Source organism: Centroberyx gerrardi, chromosome 20 (assembly GCF_048128805.1).
Source record: "Centroberyx gerrardi isolate f3 chromosome 20, fCenGer3.hap1.cur.20231027, whole genome shotgun sequence".
NCBI lineage: Eukaryota > Metazoa > Chordata > Actinopteri > Beryciformes > Berycidae > Centroberyx > Centroberyx gerrardi.
Window position 1 is genome coordinate 19,737,793 of NC_136016.1, and position 24,383 is coordinate 19,762,175.

At 44.4% G+C, this 24,383-nt stretch overlaps 1 protein-coding gene across 1 annotated transcript in view; it reads left to right on the top strand.

Moving 5' to 3' along the window:
- fam20cb (FAM20C golgi associated secretory pathway kinase b) overlaps positions 1-24,383 on the top strand; it is a 52,241-nt gene that overhangs the window by 18,124 nt on the left and 9,734 nt on the right. The window contains exon 4 of the mRNA XM_071911834.2: positions 22,992-23,084. Within this exon, the coding sequence (XP_071767935.2) occupies positions 22,992-23,084 (93 nt within the window). The remainder of the gene's footprint in view (positions 1-22,991; positions 23,085-24,383) is intronic.

Below are 24,383 nucleotides of genomic sequence, written 5' to 3' on the forward strand. Positions count from 1 at the left end.
TTCCCTTTTTCTATCACCGTCACTCCTTCTCACCATCACTCCTTTCTCCTTCCAGCTACACCTCTCAGTCTTGGTTCTTTGGGAGGAGGATAGAAAGCGAGAGAGAAAGCGCCGCTCTCTCTCTCTCTCTCTCTCTCTCTCTCCCTCTGACGGCTGCCTCGCTCTCTCGTTTTCTCCCGATACGATCCAACCAGGAGAAACAGACTTATTGTAAAACTGTCCCTTTCCGCCTCTCCTCTGATTTTTTTTTTTTTTTTTCTCGCTCCACTGACTCTTGCAAGCGAGGTTTATTCATGTCCCTGGAAAATCTGAATCTGGATCTGTCGTTTATTGCGCCTCCTCTCGCAAAACTTGTTTTCCCCCTCCCATAAAGGCTCCCAGACAGTCCTTATAAACGCTTAACAAGGTCAGCTTTGCATTGTAGTTTCCAGCAGTGTGAATCCACTGGGCTTCCTGTTGCATTTGTGAGTTTATGATGGTGGTGCAATAAAAGGGATTGGTTCCTCTGAGGTCGGAGGAGCTAGATGCGCCCTTTTCCTTACTGGTCGTTTATTGGTCTTATGCAATAGAACAAGTGACTCACACTGTTAGTGGGATCTGATATAATCTACTTGCTTACCGGCTGGATCTCCTGGAAACCCTCCTTCGCTATCTAATCATCTCTTTCTTCCCTGATCCTTCCATCCTTTTTTGTACTTTCAGTTTGCAATCTTTCTGTTCATATCGCTCCATCTTCCCCTGCACATCCCAGTTCACTTCTATCTCCACCCCTCTCTTTCACTCTCCATCTCCTTCTTTTTTTCCCCCCCTAATCTTTTTGTAATAGCACTCCACAGCATCATTTTGGTTGCTGGTTGCAGGTTGAGGCGCCTTCCCTCCCTCTGCACCCTCGCCATGCTGGTCCCATGGCTCCAGGGTTTCCCTATGTGTATTTATAGCTGCACAGCCCTGTTTTCTATCTGCTTATCAACAGCCACCATGTTCCCCACCCACCAATTTACCATACTCAGCCCTGGGATTTCAGGCTACCACAGGCCCTGGCTGCAGTCGCTCACGGCTCACCAGACCTTGATGCTTGTCCTCCCCCTCTCATTCACTGCTCTCTATGACTGCATTCGCCAAAATCCCTTAATTCGTGTCCTGCTGATTCATGTTTTTTTTTTTTGTCACCACCCACTTTTTATTATTTCTCTCCATTTCGCCCTCTCTCTCTCTTTCTCGTCTCTGCTAACCCACTTTCTGGGGTTCCTCTCCTCCTCTCATCAGTCGTCGCTCTCCTCAAAGCTCTCATCGCTCAGAGACTCTGAGTTCCCTCGCTGCCCCGCGATGGGTTTCTCCAGACGGGACAGAAGAATAGCCTCTTAAACAATGTCCTCCTCTGTTCTTGTCGTGTGTATATCGCAATATCTGTGAAGTGTCAGCTGTGATCTGCAGAAATCCCTGTCATAAATCAGATGGTAGTAGTTTTCTGGCGGGGCTTGTTGCCAAATCACATCACAGTTCTGCGGGATTATTTCTGCTTCTGCAATTATGTCTGACTAAAAAGTGGAGACAAACAACAGGAGCGCACAAGTTGGATCCTGTTACAGTGGCATGCCACCACCTTCTTATCCAGGCGGCAAACAGTATAATTAGACTAATTGTCCCGGCAATAAATTTCCATCCAGACATGAAAGAATTTGGGGGGGGAAGAAACATTACTAATTATCCACATAGTTTGCACTCCATGTTCAGAATGCCGGGACAAGACGCTCGCTTCATTCCAGAGATCGCAGAGGTTTTACTCTAATCAACATGGTTTGATTAGAGAAAAACTCACAAGTTCAGGCATAGTTGGATGAAATTGTGCGCGGCGGCCACAAGATAAAACACACCCAGGTTTGTAGGGTATGACTCCTAAAGGGATGATTCAACCTTTGGAGAGAGAGAGACGGACACACACACACACACACACAACGTGGGAGGTAGAGTGTTTGTAGTGCTGCCTGGCAGAATGCGCCACTTCAACTGGATTTAATGGGACATTGCTAACAGATGTATGAATGGTTTATCTCCTCTTATAGCTCAACTCCACTCTGTTCCCATTGTCAGGCACCAATAGGAAAAACATATATATTTATCCTATCAGAATGGCTTGTTATATGTTGAACATACTCAACATATTACAATTAACATATTTAAATTAGCTAATATTTATCATATCAGTTAGAACACTTTTTCTCAGTGGATAAAGTCAGAGTGCATTTTGCTGTTTCATTCTGATGAATAATTAAATAATTATTACACAACACAGAAGGATTTGTAGACCTTTTTTTTTGGTGAATTATTTACAAAATCTTTTTTTTTACAAAATTTTTTCGTGTAAAACACCTCAGATAATCGAAATGACAAAATCTGTCATTTTAAAAAGCCTTTAAATTACCAGGTATTTTTTGCTAAAAGCAGCATGTCAAATTTGGTGGCCATATCTACAAGTTAAGGTGAAAAAACATCCTGTTTTTCATATACAGGAAATATGACATTTTGAGAAAATGGCCTTTAAAGTTTTTTAGCTAGTTTAGTGCTTGGTTTGCCTGACGCAGCTGCTGTTAAAACATTTAAATTAACTATTTCTGGGGCTGCGCCGCTGCATAAAACATTTCTGCTTTCAATCTATACAGTGATTGAAAAAAGGTCACTCCTGTCTCTAAATTAGCCGTCTTCTAACAAATCGTTGCTCTCAGCTCCATCACCAACATCTTTGTGATTTTCTCTTTTCAGTCCAAAGCCACAGGAAATCAGGAGAATCCATTAGCTGGGTGGTTTTAGCTGTTTTTCTCCCCATTCTCTCCTGCAGTCCGGTGGAAGCGCAGTCCTGCCCTGTGGGCCTGCGTGACAAGGGCAGAGGAAATGGCCTGGCATTAATGGCGGCTTTGATTACTCTCCTGTCACTAATGTAGCCGACATGAAAGACAACAAGAGGAGAGGGATGACTTCAGCCCCAATCAAAGGGAATCTGACTGCAGCTATATGAAGCCAGGCCATACTTACCGCCCCACTTGGAACACACACACGCGGCCTCTCGAGGGCATACTTACATTATTCAATCAAGAAAACGGAAACACACACCACACACACACCCGCCTCTCATCTACCTATATCCGGGTAATGCCTGGAGAGGGTGAGTGAACAGAGGGTCAGGCTGGCTATTACTAACTGGAGCGGTTAGCGGAAACAGGATCTTCTCTCTCATCTCCCTCCTCCTTCAGGGCTTCTATAGGATCAATAAACAGAAGGGTCCCTATACTGCTCTTTGCCATGGGCTGTTGTTCTGCCTGCTGGTGCGACAAGCTAGCTGAGCAGCGGAGACGTGTTGCATGGAGTTACATAGGAGGAGGCAGACGGCTGTGGGTGGGGCGGCTGTACAACCTGCCTAAAGACATGGTGTAACGTTACACAGCTGGAGAAAGAGAAAGGTGGAGTGAAACGCAAGGACACTGTGTTAAGAGGTTTGGTTAAATGGTGTGTGTGTGTGTGTGTGTGTGTGTGTGTGCATGTGTGTTCACATTAGTAAGAGTCTCCATGGTGTGCATCTATGCATATGCGTGCACATTGGAGTTTTAGTTATACAAACATTTCTTAGAGGTAGAAATAATCTCATTGGTCGAGTTAAACCTCAGTGGGCGGAGCCAAATATCCACAGTTTTTCTGGCTAATTAACATTAAACTGAAACCCAGTGAAAAAGACAAGAGGTAAGAGAGGAAGAAGCTAATATTATGAAGCCTAGCACTCTGCTACTAGCTGATAAAATACAATCTAATCATACTAAATTATCTAGGTTAGCTAGTTAGCTAGCTGACCTTCCAAGTTCAAACTAGCCATACTAGCCTATAGCTATCTAGGTAAGCTAGTTTGCTAGCTGCTGACCTTCCAACATCATAAAGGCCAAGGTCACGAATTAATGAAAAAATGTCATTTCCATTAATGTTTTTATTTATATTTTGACCAGAGTTCCTTCTTTGCCATTCAAGTTCGCCAGTTAGGTAACTGGCACTTAGAAAAACTGATTCTTTGGCTCCGCCCATTGAGGTTTAACTCAACCAATGAGATTATTTCTCAGAGGATCTCTGCTTCTGAGAAATATCTGTATAACTAGAACTCCAGTCTGCCATATGGGAGTCCCCATGTGCATTGCCGTGTCATATAAAACCCGATATTGTGTTCAGAGTGCAGAAATGTCATTATCCATCCAATTCACAATGGGACTCAGCGCCCAGTAGAGCCATTTAGCTCTGGCACGGTGCCAACCTGAGTAACTCTAGAGCAGCATGTCAGCCTGCACCAGGCCTGACAGAGCAGCTGAACATCACATAGGCCTGCTAAAGACGGACCATAGTGCTAACAGATAAGGAATTCATTTGAATGGGTTCATTCCAATATCAAACTTTTACAGCTGCACTAGGCTTCTTTTCTATGTAAAAATACACCAGTTTCACCTGCTCCCCAACAGCCACTAAGAACAAACTTTACAAGTGTGCAGTTTGCTGTAGTTGTGTTACATGATTTCTGGGTAATGAAGTGCTTCAAACTTTCAGTTATCTACTTTAACAGTTATCTACCGCTGTCACTAGGGGCCGCCAAAGTACAATGTTGCCTAGTTAACTTTTTTAATTTTTAAACGTTTAATTGCTCAGTACTTCAAAACTACAAATTAATGCATCCTCTAGATTGTCCTTATTAAGCAATGATTGCCAGCAACTTCCGATAATGAGTTTTACTTTAATGCCAGCAGTCATTCTGAAACAGCACGGTATGTGTGAAATCTCATTTTGCAACCAAAATCAGGTGATAATAACACACAAGTGATCAGTAATTTTTGCACCTGTAATCCTTTCTTAATTTAAACCTTTCATGATGGAATATCTTAAAGCAAATCCGATATCTTACTGTTTAAAACACATTTAAGAACAAAAAATCATTTTATACTGACTATAAAACCATATTATGTCGCGCTCCTGAGCTGCGTGACCCGAGTGTGAGGCTCTGTGTTTTGTACTGCGGTGATGTAAAGTAATGTCGGCCATGTCCAGCTGTTTCCAGATAGTCAGACTGCCCCAGCTTCAGCGTCTCCCCTGGGGATACACACACACACACACACACACACACACTCCCCACAAACACACACATATCTTCAGGCTATAAAGTGTAGAGTGATGAGTGTGAAGAGAGCATGTGAGTGAGTGTGTGTGCGTGGACGTTGGAATGGGGCTGGTAGTGTGTATGTGTGTGTGTGTGCGTGTGTGTGTGTGTGTGTCTGTGTGTGGTTGTGGATGTTGGAAAAGAGCTAGTAGTGTGTGTGTGTGTGTGTGTGTGTGTGTGTGTGTGTCTGCGTACGCATTTGAAATTCCACTTTTCCACCTGCTCACTCAGCATCAAAACTCACTGGAAATAGCATTGCCTGGGGTTCACATCTCTCTCTCTCTCTCTCTCTCTCTCTCTCTCTCTCTCTCTCTCTCTCTCTCTCTCTCTCTCTCTCTCTCTCTTCTCTCCCTGATCACAGATGCGGATGTGATTCCCCTGAGTGCCTTTAGTCCGTGCCTGGGAGTTCATTTAGTGTCAGGGGCGGCCTTATTGACTGGAGCCCGCACAATGGCTCCAACATATGTCCAAACCCGAGACACTCCAATCCGCTCTCAACAGAAACATCGCCGCCATTCTCTCCTCCTTTCATTCCCCCATCATAATTCTATTAGCGCGTCCTATTCAGGAGCGGCCTGATAAGTCCGCGGGACAATGAGCGGCACGACGGAGAGGTTCTTCTGGGGTTTGGACGCCGCTGGCCTGGGCGATGTTTCAGAGCGGCCCCGGCTTTGTTCTGGGCGGCGCCGCCTCCGGCAGCCGCTGCCGGTACGGCGAGCCCCGGTCTGTCTATCGGCTCCGAGAGCGGCTTGATGAGCTTAGGGAAGGCCTCGTGTCTTTGCCGGGGCTTTCATGCTCTGTTTTTGATGCCAAATATGGCACGAAATAGCATCTTGTGTGTGTATGTGTGTGCGAAAATACACTCGCATGCACATAAATAAGCAGACCGAGGCGTGACCTACACACACACACACGCAAGTACACTAACAAATGCACACTCTGACACACTTAATCACGCTGAATCGTCTCTGCTGCCTCAGGGAATATGTGGTTATGTATGTGCATGCTTGTGTGTGTGTGTGTGTGTGTGTGTGGATGCCTGTGACTGGGCCAGTCTCTCAAAGGAAGATTAATATTGCCTGTGTCCATCTCCAGTGTGTGTTTGTGCCATTAAGCTGTGTCAAACAGAGCACTATAATCTGGAAAGGACGGCCTCTGGCACCCTGATATTCCGACTTGGTCATCATTAACTTTCTGCCTAGAATTAGGAAAATCTGACTGTCCATGTATATGTGTGTAAATGTGTGTGTGTGTGTGTGTGTGTGTGTGTGTGTGTGTGTAAGGTCGGGAGCAACAACCTTCACTCCTATGATGCAACGCGCTGATGAACGTAGCCCATTAAGCGACCGCTCCCGTGGGGCTTCGATGATTTTTGCTGTGCATCACTGTGCTACAGCAAGGCAGGCTTATTCACTTTATATGAGGGAAAGAGAAAAAAGACAGAGAGAGAGAGAAGCCGAAAAGGTTTAATGGAAGGAGGGACAGAATATGAGAGAGAGAGAGAGAGAAGACAGAGAAAAGGCAGAGTGCGAAGAGACAGAGAGAGAAATCAGACACAGAACAGAGGCCAGTACTCATGTTAATACATAATGCTGCTTCAGTAAAGCCAAACATTTCCCCCGCATCATTAAAGCAAAATTAGTTGGCTTGTTGTAGGCGCCGGGTTATGAAAAATACATTTGAAAAAAAAAATACATTCACATTCTCATCCTCTCTCCCCTCTCTCTCTCTCTTCTCTCTGTCTCTTTGCCACCCATGCTGCTCTGTTGTGTTTCCTCCTGTGTGTTCTCTCTCTCTCCACCTCTTCCCCTATTTCCTTTCCAAGCATTCATCCCCTCGTTTTTCCTCTCTCACCTTTTCTCTCTCCCTCTTCTTCTCTTCTTCCTCTCCTGCCTGCATTGTGTCCATTAGGATGTAAGCACAGTAATGCCAGGCCTTCTTGGTAATACCTTCTAATAAATCCATTGCACGCTGTGAGAGCAAAAGGGCGGATGAAGGGATTGAGGGATGGAAGAACAAGGGGGGGGGGGGGGGGGAACAGCGAGGAGGAGGAGGAGGAGGAGGAGGAGGAGGAGGGCAGGCATGAATAATGAAAAGGCGCCAGAACCCACGCTGTCCCATCAGGCTTCGGCGACACCCCGGCATCCTCCCGTGCTGTTTTGGTTACGGGCAGATGAAGGCGGCGTGGACGAGAGGGGGGGGGGGGGGCGCGGGGGGGAGGGAGGGAGGGAGGGAGAGATAGAGCTGGGGAAGAATGGCCTGAGAAGTGAGCGAGTGGGTGTGCGCTACGTGCTCAGAGTGCTAAGGGCTGAAGCCGGGGCGAGCAGAGGAGCTGATAATTAGCGGTAATTGTTGTTCAGGGAGGGAAAAAAGGCAATTGGTTTGGGTTTCATCTTCGGCGCTTCTCTGTTTAGAGTTTTTCTCCTGTTCTCTCTCTCCAACCGCCTCTACGTGTCGTTCCACATGTCAGCATGGGGATATTATGCGCCTAACATTATTACTCATTATCATATGGCTTTTGCTCCTGATGTCCTAACAAAAGAGAGAGGTTAATATTAAACTGAAGTCGCCCACAGTGTCCTTTTTTGTCTGTGTGGTGGGTAGATGAGATCCAGTGTTTGATACCCGCATTCCAAAAGAAAATCAAAACAAGTGAAAAATGACAAACATCTTGTCAGCCAATCAGTGACAAGATGCACCATCCCTCCAAGTTTCAGCAAAATTGGACTGGTGGTGTAGCAGTTATGGCCTTTTAAAGTTTGACATTTTTACCTTTTAATTATAGCACCGCCATCAGTCCAAAATGGCAGAACAAAATGCCAAAGCCACAGTGCCAAAATACACCATCTCTTTTTTAAACAGCGCTTAGATGCATCATCCCTTCAAGTTTCGCCAAAATCTGACCAATGATGTCGCAGTTACGGCCTCGCAAGTTCAGTGTAATGTTTTTAAACGCCGGAACGCAGTGCCAAAATGCGTCATAAATGCCTCCTTATTTTGTCAAAATGGGACCAGTTGTGGCTGAGATGTTACATTCGAGTTTAAAATGTTGACCTTTAATTACAGCGCCCCCATCAGGCCCGTCAGTGTCATGTTTTTAAATGCTGGAAGCTCTCAAAATCAGACCGGCGGTGTCTTACATGCCACCTGAGATATCATGTTTGAAGGACACATCATGTGGAGGAAAATCATCGCAAGATCATAATCCGTATTTAGATGTTCACTGTGCAAAAAGGGCAAAGTGCAGCTTAATAGCAGGCTGAAACATCTGCACATGCACTTTGAACTTTTTCACACAATAAACATCTAACCGAGGATTGCGATCTCGTGAAGATTTGGACTCTCTTCTGGAGTGCGGGTATCACACAGACTGTCGTCAGGTTAGATAGATAAAAAACTGTTATAATCCCTCAGGGGAAATTATGCATCTGACTAAAATAAAAACGAATAAGTGTCATGTGAAGGTGCGATGTGAAGCGAACGCCGCCGAAGCGTGCGATGCAGATCTGTGGCGGTGATACGTGGGCTTTAAAAAACCAGGCTTTTCCTCTTCCCTCTGCACCGGTGACCGCCTGGGGGAGGAGAGAGAGAGAGGGAGGGAGCGAAGAAGAGAGGGTGAAAAGCAGACATAAAGCGAGAGACGGAATGACCATGAAAGAGCCGTAAAGGAGCAGCGCTGTATGTAGTTACAGAGAGCGGGGCTCGTATAGCTGCACACTGGAGGGGAAAGCTTAGTGAAGGAGAGGGAGCTTACAAGGGAAGAAAAATACTGGATTGAGAAACTATTCAGCAATGAAGTCCAGTTACACTCAAACGGAACGGCCTTCAGAAGGACTTGAAACTTAAGGGACCGATTCCTCTCAGAGGCTTTAAAGCAGCGGTTACCACTGTGGGAGATGAAGCATTTGGAAACGGGATATTTTTATTAACTTTTTTTTTTAGTTGACGGTGCAACTGCTTCTCCTCTCTCAGTTCAATTCAAGAACTACAAATGTATGTATTGCCAAAGCACAAACAACAAATAACAGATTATAACCAGATTCAGACACAAACCATGACAACATTATACTAATTGATCACTAAATTTTGAATTAAATTTGAATTTCCCTCTGGGATTAATAAAGTTCTTCTTCTCTTCTCTTCTCTTCTCTTCTCTTCTCTCCTCTTCTCTTCTCTTCTCTTAAATCAATAGACAAATTTACCAAGGATATATGATATGCATCTTTTTTTCGCTGTTTTTTTTTCTTCTAGAATATATTGTAGTTTTTCATTTAGAGGAAAGTTTTCAGAATTGCTACATATTTAGAATTTAGGAAAATAGGTTTCTCTTATTTTTTCAGAGATACTACATTACAGTTGGAAGTGCTACTCTCTCTCTCTCTCTCTCTCTCTCTTCTTCTTCTTCTCTTTCTCTCACCTTCTCTTAAATCGCCTTTTCCTTCTCTCATGAAACAAACTTATTGTAGTTTTGTCTGTAGCTAAATGTGCTGCTGCAGTCTTGGCCAGCTGTCTCTTGGAAAACCTCCTAACGTGTTTAGAGAAAGGTTGAAAAATCTAAAAATGAGCAAATGAACTAAATTATATATGTTTACACCACAGGGAAGCCATGTTGTATATTGTTATTAAAGAATGCATGAGGAGTGTGATGTTGTTCTTTGTTGGAAAGCTGCATTTTTCAGTACGTATTTATCTCCTAGATGAGCCCTCAATTATTCATCTTAAAATAAATTGTCAGACATGTTATAAAAGGTTTATTGTAGAAGGAAATATTTATTAATATACATAGCTTGATGGAGAACAAATAAATAACCTCTAGCGAATCACATTTTTTATTTGTGTAACATGGAGGAGATAGAAAATGTCTGTTTGTACAAGATGATGGGTTTGGGCGCCAGACGGAGAGAGAGATCCTTCCAGCTGTAACACAGTTTAGTCATGCTGACAGAGGGGTGTGGCTATTATTTAAGTGAATATTGTGATGTCTGCTATAGGGCCCTAACACAGCCTGACCTTTGACCCCGCGGGAGTCCACTCAATTCTCATTAGAGAGGACAATGGCACTGGTTTTCTTAACCCTACCTACCGTACCGTACAGTTACAAGGATGAGCTGGTCAATTCCAATTACTCTGTGGTGATTGCAACGCTGTCACAAAGACTACAAAGCCTGTTCAATGGGGCACGAACACACACACACACACACACACACACACACACACACACACATACACACACACACATATACACATACACAGGCAAGAGCAGCTGGCTATTGTTGACGCAAGGAGAACAAGGAGAGGAGGCTGCATCAATCTTGTCATCCAAAATCAGCACGCATGTTTGTGTGTGAGTGTGTGTGTGTATATACATGGGAACTGTTGTGTGTTTGAGTGTGTACGTGCGTGTGTTTAGAAATTAGACTCACCTTTTGGTCTCTGCTGGGTTTTACTGGACGGCGGGTCGATAGATCAATGTTGAGTGGAAGGCACACACTCAGCAGAGCCAGAATAGCTCTGGAAAGGCCACAGCAATCAGTTTTACCCGAGCCGGTCCCCTAATCATCTGCCGGCTATTCTGATGCTGAATGGGGACTATTATTACAAACTGGCACTTAAAGCACTTCAGATGAAGTCAAATATGCTGCAATTACAGATATGGATAATTGAATTTAATGACAAATCTGTCTTAAACCGTGACTGTTTATTTTGCATTAAGGCTGTTCTATACTCAGTTTTCGTCATTTAGCATTGAGAGCATGCTGGGGATAAGTGTTGTAGAAGCAGACTGGAGTTTTAGTGATACAAATATTTATCTGAAGCAGAGCTGCTCTGGAGGCAGAAATAATCTGATTGGTTGAGTTAAACCTCAGTGGGCGGAGCCGAAGAAGCACAGTTTTAGCTGCCGAGCTTGAATGGCAAAGAAATAACCCTGGTCAGAATATAAATAAAAATGGTTATGACTTCTTTTTCATTCATTCATGACCATGGCATCATGATGTTGGAAAGTCAGCAGCTAGCTAACTAGCTAACCTAGATAAGTTAGTGTAGCTAGATTGCATGAAGAGCACTAGGCTTCATAATATTAGCTATCTCCACTCTTAGCTCCGCCCCTTCAATGAGGTTTGACTCAACCAATCAGATTATTTCTGCCTCTGAGAGATATTTGCATAACTAAAACTACAATCTGCATTATAGTATTTGCATTGCTTTTATCTGCAGACCTTTGTGTTGACATGCATCATCTGCTGTATCCTGTCCTTTTTAACCCAAATTAAAATCAATCATTTGTAATAATTAGCCTATTATTGTAGCTGTAACAGTAGTGTCATTTTGAAAATTTTGTTGTTGCAAATTACGGATAGAAGCAATGGGTAAGCCTACATTAAGTTAACCTTTTTTATTTACCATCTCAGTTGTTTTTTTCATTTACTTTAGATAAATGTTGAATGCTGACAAGCTGACAGAGTAGAAGCGGCTCCATTTAATATCCGGGCCGTTCAGTTAATCAAAATAGTTTTGAAGTTGCACTCTTGACTGCTGTAAATTCTACATCACAAGAGATTTCAGTTTATTTCTTGTAGGGAGAGGTGTTTCAGGTATGCTGCTGCAGTGCAGAACCCTTGACCTACACATCAAATCAAATTGCATATCAGAGAGAATCTTTGATTTATTCAAACAGAGCAAATCCTAAGCATTAGCATCTCATTTTCTCCCCTTAACACAATTTTGTAAGCCCTAGAAAAGAAAATCTGTAGAAAAAGCTGTATCCGCATGTATCATAATACATATTACAAATGCAATATTCAGCCATATATACATGCACAGTCCATTGAAGTGCATATCCTAATGTGATTATTTGGTCAATATGCAGCCCTGCTTGATACCATGCTAGCTGACTGATGCTGCTATAGCGCTTCATTGATGTCAAGCGTTTGAAACCTGAATGAATGGCGAAGATTAAGGATCGTCTTTTATACCATAGAAGAAATTCATCATCTCTCCTTCCCACTCACCAAGACACACACACATGTAATCCACCTCTGCTTTAGAAATGGAGATTAGGGAAACGCCGGTGCCTGGTTCAGTTGTCCTTTATATAGGAATTCAATGATGCATGTTTACATTTCTGTTAAGAGATTCACTTCAAATCTTCTGCACGTTTATCATACCTTTCGCGTTTCGTATTTTCATTTAGTGCATGGAAAATGGGATTTCTTCTTCTCTTTGTGGAAAACCTGGAAAAATTTGAATTGCTAAGCGGAGAATTTTGCTTCCCTCCACCTCCCTTTGTCTATCTATCTATCTATCTATCTATCTATCTATCTATCTATCTATCTGTCTATCTATCTATCCATCTATCCATTCATTCCTTCTCTTCTCACCTGTCAATTTCTCCCCTCCTCATCTTAAATGCTTTCCTCCGCTAAAAGCCACTCAACATTTTGACTCTGAAGTAGCCATCCATCCATCCATCCATCCATCCATCCATCCATCCATCCATCCATCCATCCATCCATCCATCCATCCATCCATCTATCCATCCATCCATCCATCCATCCATCCATCCCCTCCTTGTCCCTCCCTCCTTATCCATCATCCTGCATTCCGTTCATCCACTCCACTCCAGCTTCAAGGTGGAAGGGATGATATTAGGCGGTTTGAAATGCTTAATTGCATTCTCAAGCTCAATTTTTAATCAAAGGCAATTTAATTAACTCGGAGCCCTTCCTGATTTCCTGGTGGCTTTGACGCACTTTAAATGAAATGAGAAATGATTGGTTATTTCCTGGGAATATTCCCGCTCTGGATGGAGGACTCCTGGAAGAGTCTCGGCCCGTTGTCTTCCGCCATAATATGAACCTTCGCCCCGGCCAAACCTTATGGAAAATTTGTGGGATTGGTGTGCATGCTGAACTGAAGTGAAGACAGTAAGGGCGTCGGGTTTAGGATCCTGCGTTGTTTTTGATTGTAAGATGCAGATGGAGAACGTGAGAACTTGACATACAGACAGAAGGAGTCGTGTTGATGTTTATTTACAAGAAAGAAAGAAAGAAAGGAGGGAGATAAAACGAGAAGAGACACTGCATTAGGACATGTGCAGCAGGGAGGAGGCGTCCGATACAGATTAGGAGATAGAGCTGGCTGTCAGAGGCAGCGGTAAATCTGTCTCAGATTATGTTGAGATGATGGCTTCATCTTTATGGCCTGTTTATCTGCCCAGGATATTTACAGGATGACATGACAACAGCTCAGGCAGGAGGAGAGGAAGAGGAGGCCTGATGGAGTATTGAGCGTTGTTGCTCCTGGGATATTATCAAACCGGCCTGTCGGCTTAGTGCTGCGTGTGTGTGGGATGTCTGGAAGGTGTGTGTGTGTGTGTGTGTGGGGCTGTAGACATGCATGCATGTGTGTGCCTCTCTGCGAGGGACTTGGTATATATAGAGAGGATGACAATGCAGATCCATCAACACTTTGATTGCAGTAAGTGAGCAGACACATAGCAGCATGGGTTGCCCTATTTTGTGAAAGTTAAAGTGATAATCTGCTAAATCCTCATTTTTTTATTATTATTTTGGAGACATTGGTGCTAAACAGTTGCAGTTGCGGTGTTTCTGCACTGCACTTCCCAGAGATCACCTGTCAATCAAACTGTGACGTCTTCTTCCTTGGGTTTTCTGTTGATGAAGTTTGAGTTTCTGTAGCTTTCGTAGCTGTAACTACCCAGTTCATGACCTGGGTGTAGACTGACCGGATCGCTGTTGCGTTGTATCAATTGGAGATTTAGACTAACAAAATGGACATTTATTTATAAAGCAAATGTCGGGGATTATTACTCTAAGTGCTTTCCAACAGAATGACATGCGAACCGTTCCCTGTTTCAGGATTATCAAACAGCAGCGCTGCTCCGGCAACAGCCACCATTTGTTTCTGACTGTATGTGTTTGTCTGTGTGTGTGTGTGTGTGTGTGTGTGTGCGTGTGTGTGATTTACCCTATATTGGTGGTGCCGAATCATTTCACCTTTCAGTCCCTTGTCTCTTGCCGTCATCCTAAAAGCCTCTCAGTAACAATCTAGTGGAACAGGCGTCTTCCAGCGCAGCCTCCTCCTGCCGCCCAGATCTCACAGCAAACACATTTCATGGTGTCTTGCCACACGCTAAACCTCTAATAGCTGTGTTTTGCTCAGTGATTTTCATTTAGGACTATTTTTAGCTAAAACACAGGCCTCTTTGAAGTGGCTCGGATGAAAAAATATATATGTTGTATTCTGAAGGCGTTGGCTACTTATTCAAGAGGGACGTATTTACATGCTGTTGCCCCTGAGGAAAACAGAGGCTGATATTAAAACAGAATGTAGTTTTTAACATAAACTGTATTACATAATTCATAATATTCACATTATCTTTATTCATACACATGGTAATGTGAATAATGTATGTGAATTATGATAATGTCGATGAATTCGTCTCTGCAGGAGTGCGCATTTAGCATGAATACATTGCTGTTTTCCAAGGAGAATAGCTAATTTCTAGATGGGAGTCAGGCTTTAACGGTGGTTTTTGCAGGGACTTTTGTGTGTGTGTGTGTGTGTGTGTGTGTGTGTGTGTGTGTGTGTGTGTCAGTCAGGCTAGCTGTCAGCTAGCTTGCTCTCTATTCTTTCATCACTTGCCATGTGTGTGTGTGTATTTGTGTGTCTGGGCGTGTGTCTCTCTCTTTTTGTGTGTATTTATGCATATTTGTGGCTGTGTGTGTCTCTTTCTCCTTCTGTGTGTCTCTTCTACTCTGTCTCTCTGGCGTGTGTGTGTGTGTGTGTGAGAGAGAGAGAGAGAGAGAGAGAGAGAGAGAGAGAGAGAGCTTGGCTGGGAGGAAACAGCTGTCTCTCTGTATGTCAGGCCTGGATCTGAAGGAGTTAGGGAGTAAAGCAGGAGGAGGAGGAGGAGGAGGAGGAAGAGCGCTGCCGTGCCTCGGGAACCGTGACAGCTATCACACTTAGAAACAGCTACACACATCACCCAAGCCAACACACACACACACACACACACAGACATGACACACACACACACACCTGGATCACTGTGTGAAGGTTACTTAGAAAGCCCTTGGGCGTTTGTGGTGCGTTAGCTTAAAAAGAAAATCCTTGAGTGACGTTTTTACTACCTGACAAATTTTCCTTTTACACACTTTTCAGTCAGTTTTGACTCATATGGGTTTTTGAAGGCTGATAACCGATATTTTTAGACTCAAATCGATCAATATCTCTAAATTTATCCTTTTTCATGCCAAGAAAATACACAAAGTCAGCGTTTTCCCCTCAGAATTTTCTTCTTCTCAGGGTGGAAAAGCCTCTGAAACAGCATTTGGACCATCATGTGACACTAAAACCCATTAAAACACAAGATAATTAAATGATTTTAGTGTTAGCAGCTCTTTAAACCAGGGTGACCTACCACAGCTGTTCAACGGTAGGAAAACTCTGGGCTGGATTACTGCCTTTTTAAATGAGAAATTAATTTACAAAAAACATAATGGAACAATTAAATGAGTAAATAAAACATGCAAAGAAAATAAAATTTCATTGCAGGCTTTACAGACTGTTTTATAGTAGCTGTGGTCAGGGAGGAAGCTCCGTTATATCAGCAGCGGACGACATCACTGGCCGGTATCCAAGATTTAATAAAAGGCCAATATCACAGAAAAAAAACCTCTTCCTCCTTCTCTTCCTTTCCTCCATTCTGTATCTCTCTCTCTTTCTTTTTGTCTCATTCTCTCCTCTCCATCTCTTGTCTTCCTCACTCACGCTCACAAAATGTCACATATCTGCACGCCATACACTGTATATACAACACGCGCTCGTACCAAACCGCCTGTCACCGCTTTCCACTTGTGCGCCAAATCGCTGGCGGAGGGATTTAGCGGGAAAAGCGCGCCGCGTGCCGCCAGACGCAGAACGCGCCGGACAGGTACGCGCCTGTCTCGTCTGCTGGGGGAACGCTTTTTTTTCTCAATTTATCAAATGTCATCGCTCCAAAGGTCAGCCTTCACACATGTTATGCTTGAGATAAAACAATGTAGCACCTCCTCTCTCTCATATCCAGTGTGTTTTTCTTCTTTTTTTTTTTTTTTAAAGATTCGGTATCTTCCCCTCTCTTCTGCATTTAAAGCTCACCTGACCGCTCACAGCTCAACATCCCCCCCTTGAGGATTACAAAAAACCTCTTTCCCCACAAAGCGAGCCGCCGCCGCCTCTCCTCATCCAGCGTGTGTGTGTGTGTGCATGTACAGTATGTGTGTACGTTTTCTGTGTGTGTGTGTGTGTGTGTGCGCCGTGCCCGTGCGTTTGACGGATGATGTGTGACAAGTGTGTGGAGTCAGCCCTTTGGTGGGAACCCGCTGGGGCTGGAAGATGCCCTTGTCCTTTTATATTTTACTGCGTATCTTTTTACTCCTCCGCTCTGCTTTCCTCCACAGCGCGGCCCGCGACCGCAGCTATAGGCTTATGGTGATCGATTGGCAGTTTGACTTTGAAACTAGACAAAACTTCCTCTCCCCGGCGTGGCCTCGTGCGCTTATGACAAGATGACGCACGCAAAAAAAATAGCTGTTCTTCCTCAGCCGCTTTAATGATTATACATCACGCTGGATAAGATATTCTCTCTTGAAGTCGCGAGGAAACGGCTTTTCCGACGGTGTCCTGCTTCGTTCTTAGTTTCGGGTGAAACAGGATGTCGTACCCCAGTGCTTTGTGCAGAATCTGGAGCTGAGACAAATTCCACGCTCTTCAAAATGCATGAATTCTCCAGACACAAGCCATGATGTCGTAGGAAAAGGAAACAGGGTTTTTTTGGGGGGGATGAACACCCAAAAGTGCACCGCAGTGCCATGTCGCCACTTCGCTTTGTCACTTTGAAAGTTGTGAAGTTGCAGATTTTATAGGATGGGAGCAGTGGGTGTTGTTCAAAAATCTGTGATGGTATTATTGGCTGGAATTTTTATGAACGCCTACTGGTATGCCACGAAGGAACCACTAAAAATACACTGTTTCCTAGGAAGTAAGTGGTGAGATTTTTATATAAAAACACAAGTGTACATGGTTTGCATTTATCATTAAATAGGTGTACATTGTGATAAATGCTAACAAGGTGAAAAACACTAGGAAACTCGTTTGAAAAACTTCAATACCTAGAAATAATGTAAGGCGATGTCAGCAAACTGCACACGACACCTTTGGAAACCAAAGAGACGAGAGACAAAAGATCTAATGTTGGTGCTGCTCACTGCTGTTTGGATTTCACTCTTAAGTTTTCATTTGTCACTTTCTGTGGGTGGAGGAGTGCTGATACCTTACAGCCGAAGTTCATTTGGGCAAATAATGTGAATCTACGGGGTCTGAAACAGGGGGGTGGGATATTCTTTAGTTTGTTGCAGCCTTACTTTGTGATTTGGGCTGATTAGACAAGTGTGTTTTTACATAAAACTCTTGGCTAGTGCAGCTTTAACTAAATGTTAAAAACAGGGTGAAAGGAAATTCCTCCCTCTCTCTCCCTCTCTCTCTCTCCCTCTCTCTCTCTCCCTCTCTCTCCCTCTCCCTCCCTCTCTCTTCCTCTCTCTCTCTCCCTCTCCCTCCCTCTCTCTCTCTCTCTCCCTCTCCCTCTCTCTCCCTCTCTCTCTCTCCCTCCCTCTCCCCCCCTCTCCCTCTCCCTCTCTCCCTCTCTCTCCCTCCCTCTCCCTCTCTCTCCCCCCCTCTCTCTCTCCCTCCCTCTCCCTCTTCCCCTCCCCCCTCTCCCCCTCCCTCCCTCTCCCTCTCTCTCTCTCTCTCCCTCTCTCTCCCTCTCTCTCTCTCCCTCTCCCCCCCTCTCTCCCCCTCTCTCCCTCTCCCTCCCTCTCTCTCTCCCTCTCTCTCCCTCTCTCTCCTTCTCTCTCTCTCCCTCTCTCTCCTTCTCTCTCTCTCCCTCTCTCTCTCTCTCTCTCTCTCCCTCTCTCTCCCTCCCTCCCCCTCTCTCTCTCTCCCCCCCTCTCCCTCCCTCTCTCCCCCCCCACTCTCTCCCTCTCTCCCTCTCTCTGAGAGGTCATGTGTGTACTGATGTCCTGTACTTTATGTACAGGTAGACGCTCCCATGCACCTTTCTATCCTCACACTGCTGTGTGGAGCTGCTGCCCCTCGGAGCGGGAAGCGGAGCCAAGAAGCTGTCTGACCCCCCCCACCGCAGTGTAAACTATGTGTTTACAGCAGGGCCGGGGTCACACTGGGCACGCCCGGCTCACTACATCTCGCCTGCTACCGATGATAAAAGCTGTGATGTCGGAGCCACCGAAACCCACTCCAAAAATACACTCTGTCTTTGTGCTTTACAGTAGAGTGAGCGGCGGGTCTACGGCGCCTCAAAAACCTTGCTGAGGAGGAAAGGAAATTTATGCTTCTGCTGGCAGTCTATTGGCAGCTTGGCGCGAGATATCCACTTACCATTCAACATAAATCCGCTGTGGATTTGTAAATATTTTAAAGGTTAAGCTCAACCAGGCAGTCCAAAGTGAAAGAGACTAGTAGCTCTTGAGCAACCAGCATCACGCAGGCTCCTCTGCCTCCTCCTCTGTTTTCTCTGAAGCTTAGTGCTTACCGTGTATTCAAACATTTATGGAGCTGCCGACCAGGACTTTATTATGCGGTCATGCATTTATGTATGTTTCCTTCGCCTGACGTCGACGGCGGCGCTTCCTCGTAGCGGCGTGGCCCCCCGCGCATAATCGTTCGCTTGATCAAAACGCACTCGGGTTCGCCCCGAAAAACACAGGTGCTACTGTCGGTGGATGAAAACAGAGCGTTACATAATGCATAACAGCTGCGTATTTGTTAGTTCAAAAAGCATTGAGAGACATTTGTACTGTACTCTTCTTCTCTGACGCCGCCCTTCCCCCACTTGACTCCGATGCCTTTAGTCTTTACACTCTTTTTCTCTCTTCTCCCTCACTTTCTTCTTCCTCTCTTCCCTCTTTTCATGTACCATCCATCTCGGTCAGTGGAGGGGATGGAGGGTGGGCAGGGGTGGGGGGGGGTGTGACGCCACGCTCTAAATAACTTTATTGACATTTGAATTGGATGTGTATCACGGTAATTATCCAGCCCTCCCGCTTCCTGGCCCACAGTCACTGAGAGAAGTGCAGCAGGCCGGTCGCATCTTCGAGCCAGTGCGCAGAGAAAGAGCAATTCATCTGTCACACACACACACACACACACACACACACATATGCAATCACATGCTCACATACTACCAAATACCGATGTCACATATCCAGTCATAATCGCACATAAACATGCTTTCACTCATAAAAACGCTGTGACCCTCGTATGCACACAAGCACAGAATGTACACACACACACACACACACACACACAAATACACACACACATCTTGATGGAAAGTAGACATATTTGCAGAGAGAGGCACTTGCAGATATTCCCACCATAAGACTCTGTATACGTTCTGGAGCCCAGGAATAGAAGCACGACTAAAGCACCTTTCTGTGGGATTTTTCCCTATGGAGACAGCAATGTAGTGTGAATATGTGAAGTATGCTTGTGGATTTCTTTAAGGCTGAATGACCATGAATCACAGCACCAGACTGTTTACTCAGGCTTATCCTCCGAGAAATCTCCATGACTACGCTCCCGTACAGGCAGAGACAGTGTTACCACGGCCAGTATGAACTCACACTCACAGCCATTTTGTCAGGTGGAGTTTTATGCATTTGCAAAATTTGTCTTTTTCTCGACGCCATCGGATTAGTTTTATTTTGCAATGATCTCACTCAGTGTCTCAAGTTCACTTTTTGGCTCACCTGCCAAGCTGATAAACTATTTAAAAAAATCACCTTTTTTTTACTGGCAAAATCATGAATATACAATTTTCATAAAAAATGTGTCAGAAATAAAAATTATCTTTCTTCGTTCCTGAAAAGTTGACATTTTGGAGATACAAGGTTTTATAAAATGGGTAGGGTGGAAAAACTTGTATCTCCAACTTTTCAGGAACTATATAAGAAAGACAATCTTGATTTTTGTTTGATGGAAATGTATTTTTTTGACATTATCCACTGGGTTTTGAAATGATTTCATAAGCCCAAGAGGTTGGAGAATTTTCTCAAGCCATAGAGGAAACATGCAATCTTTCATTTAAAGTGAAAATCATCAAAATTGGAGTTACAAGTTTTTCACTCGACTGCAGCAAATACAGAAATCAGGTACTCGCTTCAACATTCAAAGGTACGACAGAGCATTTTGAAGCGTAATCCAACCTTCAAATGTCACCGTCTAAAAAAAGATTTAAGACAGATTTTAGAGACATTTGGTGCTTGTCAGGTATTCGTTCCCGACCCTGATCTCACCCATTCACCCCCAACAATGTTGATAAAACGGCGATAGCGACTGCGACAGAGCGAGTCAGTTTATATGTTTGACTGAATGAGATCGTCCTGTCGAAAAAAGGCAGAGTGCCACCGGTGTAAAAATTGACACTGCTCTCCGCTTTCAAAGTCGGTATCATTTTTCCTTGATGGAGTGAGAGCTGTGTCCCTGAAGCAAGGCTATCCAGGAGAGGAGAGCGATACGATCTACAGCCTCCCGCGCGCGGTGTTTTCTCTCCGCGGCCGCGCACGGAGAGAGGGGAAGAGAGCGAGAGAACTAGTGAAGAGAGGAGGAAGGAAAAAATGAGAGAGAGACTGGGTGGGAGGAATAGCCTGTCAGGAGATATACAGTGTGTATTAGTAAAGAGAGACAGCCCAGAAACTATTTTGATGTTGGATCGACGTTACGATGACCTGCGCCAACACCGAAAACCCCGAATGAATCTCAAAATGAAAGTTAAGATGTCGTCCAAAGCGTCGTTTTGTGAAATCAGGGCCTAAATATCTCCCTGATAGCAGCTCGAAACAATTTCCAAAGCTGTTTTAATGTGTTTACCATGCCATAACATCACACTGTGAACATTTTCTGCTTGTTTGGGTTGAACTCGGCTGAACTCCTGCATGTCTCCGTCTGTCAAACGCTTGCTGGGAGACAGAAGATGGAGTGAGATGAGAGAGGCAGAAAGAGAGAGAGAGAGGAGGAAATTGAGCAGTTTTTTCAGTGGATGAGTGTGTTCCTGGGCTCCATGTTGGGTTAGTTAATGACTGGTGCATATGTCAGCCACGCAGCTGCGGAGCTACAATCAGCCAGCCAGCTGAGGAACGGAGCGATGGAAGACGGGACGAAGAGAGAGAGCCAGACAGATATAAAGAATTAAGCCGTGGACACAGAAAAGGCAGGGGAAACAGTTCGGCATGACAGAGAGAGAGAGAGAGAGAGAGAGAGAGAGGCAAAGTAGGTGAGATAGAGGATATGAGAGAAATAAACAGAGTGAGGCGTCCAGAGGGAATAGAGAGAGAACTTGCCAAGATAGTTTCCATTCTTCTCATCCTCCCACAGCTAGCTGAAGTAGAAATGGCAGAGGCTACAGTCCAATTCATTACACTATACTGCCTTCCTGGAATGTGTATCCTGTTGTCAATAAAAAGGCAAAGGGAAGGCAAAATAGCTAAAATTCTTAAAGTGATAGTGTGAGAGACGGGTGTGTGTGTGTGTGTGTGTGTGTGTGTGTAGGTAAAACTCAATTTGACTCGTCTTTGTGTTTTTCGAAGGAGTCTGGTTTGCGGTGTAATAAATAGACATATTCTGCGGCTCTGTCTTCCATCCAGCGCTATCTTTCGGGAGCGTTTTTCACCTTCCAGTCCCTTCGCCTCTTTACCCCGGCCGTCCTGCCTGTCCTGCCCCGTCCTGGCCCGCGTTCCATCAGCTCTGGGATTTAAGCCTTTAAGAGCCTCTTTCTCCTCCAGTAAGAGCTTTAAGGCAGAATGTGTGTGGAAAGCAGTTTTTTTTTTTTTTTTTTTGGGGGGGGGGGGGGATGAGAGCTTGACAGAAATAGGTACTGATAGAGAGAACAGGAGTGGACTCTTCAGACGGAGGCTTTGACCTTGAATTGCCTCCACTCCTTTTGCTGCCCCACTAAACACCCACTGTAGCTTCAGATGGGGGATTTTTGCGAGGCGAGGGCGCTGGTTCTGTGTGTTCACAGTGTGAGGTACACTGTGAAGTCAAGAGTCTTCGTTCAGTCTTCTTCTCTCCTGGTCTGGAGTGACGGGTCTGTGGAAATGCTTGGTAGAAGACGTCAAGATAAGATTGATTTGTGTCCCAGTGCACTGGTAGTACACAAACACAGTATATATAGTTTATTTGGAAACGTCTGTAGTCGTCCAGAGCTGCTACCTGCATCGTTTTGTGAAGTCAGGACCTAAATATCTTTCTGATATCACCTCAAAACAGTTTCTACACTGCAAAAAAACTCCATCTTAGGAAGTCATTTAGTCTATTATTGAGTCCAAAAATCGTAAAAATCTGCTAATGGAGTTAGATAATTTCACTTGTTTCCAATGCAAATCAACTTTGCAGTTGTAGAATCAAGTGTCATTTTCTTATTTTGACTTGTTTCAACATACTGACGCTCATTTCTAGAAAATTCCTGAAACTGCATTGGAAACAAGTGGAGTTATCTCACCTCATTGGCAGAATGTTTTTCTCTTGTTTTAAGAAAAGTAATTTAGTGTGATTTTTTTACTGTGCCATAATATCATATTGTGAAACTTTGGAGCTTGTTCGGGTTGACGTTGAACTTGGCTGCCTCCTGCATGTTGACGCCTGTCAGATTCCTGGATACCATGTGGCTTTGTTTGAAGGTTGTACATGACCTCTGACCTCCTGGTGTGTTTTGACCCTGTGCCCCTTGCAGGCAGACCCGGGAGCAGGAAACCCCTCCGGACTTCTTCTACTTCTCCGACTTCGAAAGACACAACGCTGAGATCGCTGCCTTTCATCTGGACAGGTAAGACATGAGCACACCTGGATTCTCCAACATTAGCCAATCACTGACTCTAGGCTGTGTGTGTGTGTGTGTGTGTGTGCGTGTGCGACTTCATACTTACACCACAGGTTCCCCCTATACAGTAGACAGTCTGATTAGATTTTGGAGCACCTTGCTGCATAAATCTGCATATTAATGAGGGCATACATTTACATATTAATGAGGAAACCACTGTAACTCCTTACTGCTTTTAGATACAGAGTTTATATTAATACCGCCAGACAAGTATGTTGACATCAAAATATTAACCAGCTTAATTAATGACCTCATTAGCATAACTGGTGATGTTTAATATATCATGGTGATTACGGCGGGACATGCAGTGCCTCTTGTCTAGACTCATGAGGATCTAGTGTCAAAGGATTGAAAGATAGACGGTTTTTACTTCTTTAAGATTAGAATTAGACTTAGAGAGAGTTTAAATTTAGGGTTAAGATTAGAATTAGACTTAGAGAGAGTTTAAATTTAGGGTTAAGATTAGAATTAGACTTAGAGAGAGTTTAAATTTAGGGTTAAGATTAGAATTAGACTTAAAGAGAGTTTAAGTTTAGGGTTAAGATTAGAATTAGGATTACGTTTAGGGTAAAGTAAGGGGATTTTTGAGGTTGGGGAATGAATGTAGTCAATGAAGGTCCTCGCAAGTACAGTACAGTAATACAAATGTGTGTGTGTGTGTATCTGTGTATGTGTGTGTGCGCTTGTTTGTACACTTGCTTCTCCCTTTCACCATCTCAGTCCCTCAGTCGCTCATCTCTTTTTAAAAAGCGCCAGGCGGTGCGAGTCGGGTCTGTACAGTAACGGCTGTGAGCACCGAGAGGCCGTGACTCATAGAGAATGAATGCCGCCTTCCCGCAGCTAGCATCTGACTGAACAATGACTGCAGCCTCTCTGCTTAGCTAACCACCACGCTCTCTGACTTCACTGCCTTTACAAGGCTAACACTTTATGGCCTGCCTGCCCGCCCGCCCGCCCGCCCTGCTGGAGGGAGAGACTTTAATGAAAAGAGAAAACCTCACGAGGCTTTTTGATCGACGAGAGAAAGCAATGAGTTTAGTGGCGGCGTTGCTGTTAAAGTGGAGCTGACGTCACCGGGGCTGCAGATTGTAATGAGCAGAGGGATTGTGTTGTAATGTGAATGCAGGTGATACTTTACTGGCACACACAAGATGACACCGAGTTCACACACACACACACACACACATATGCACACACACAGGGGGGACACAGAGGGTATGATGTTGAATCCAGCCTGCCTTCTGG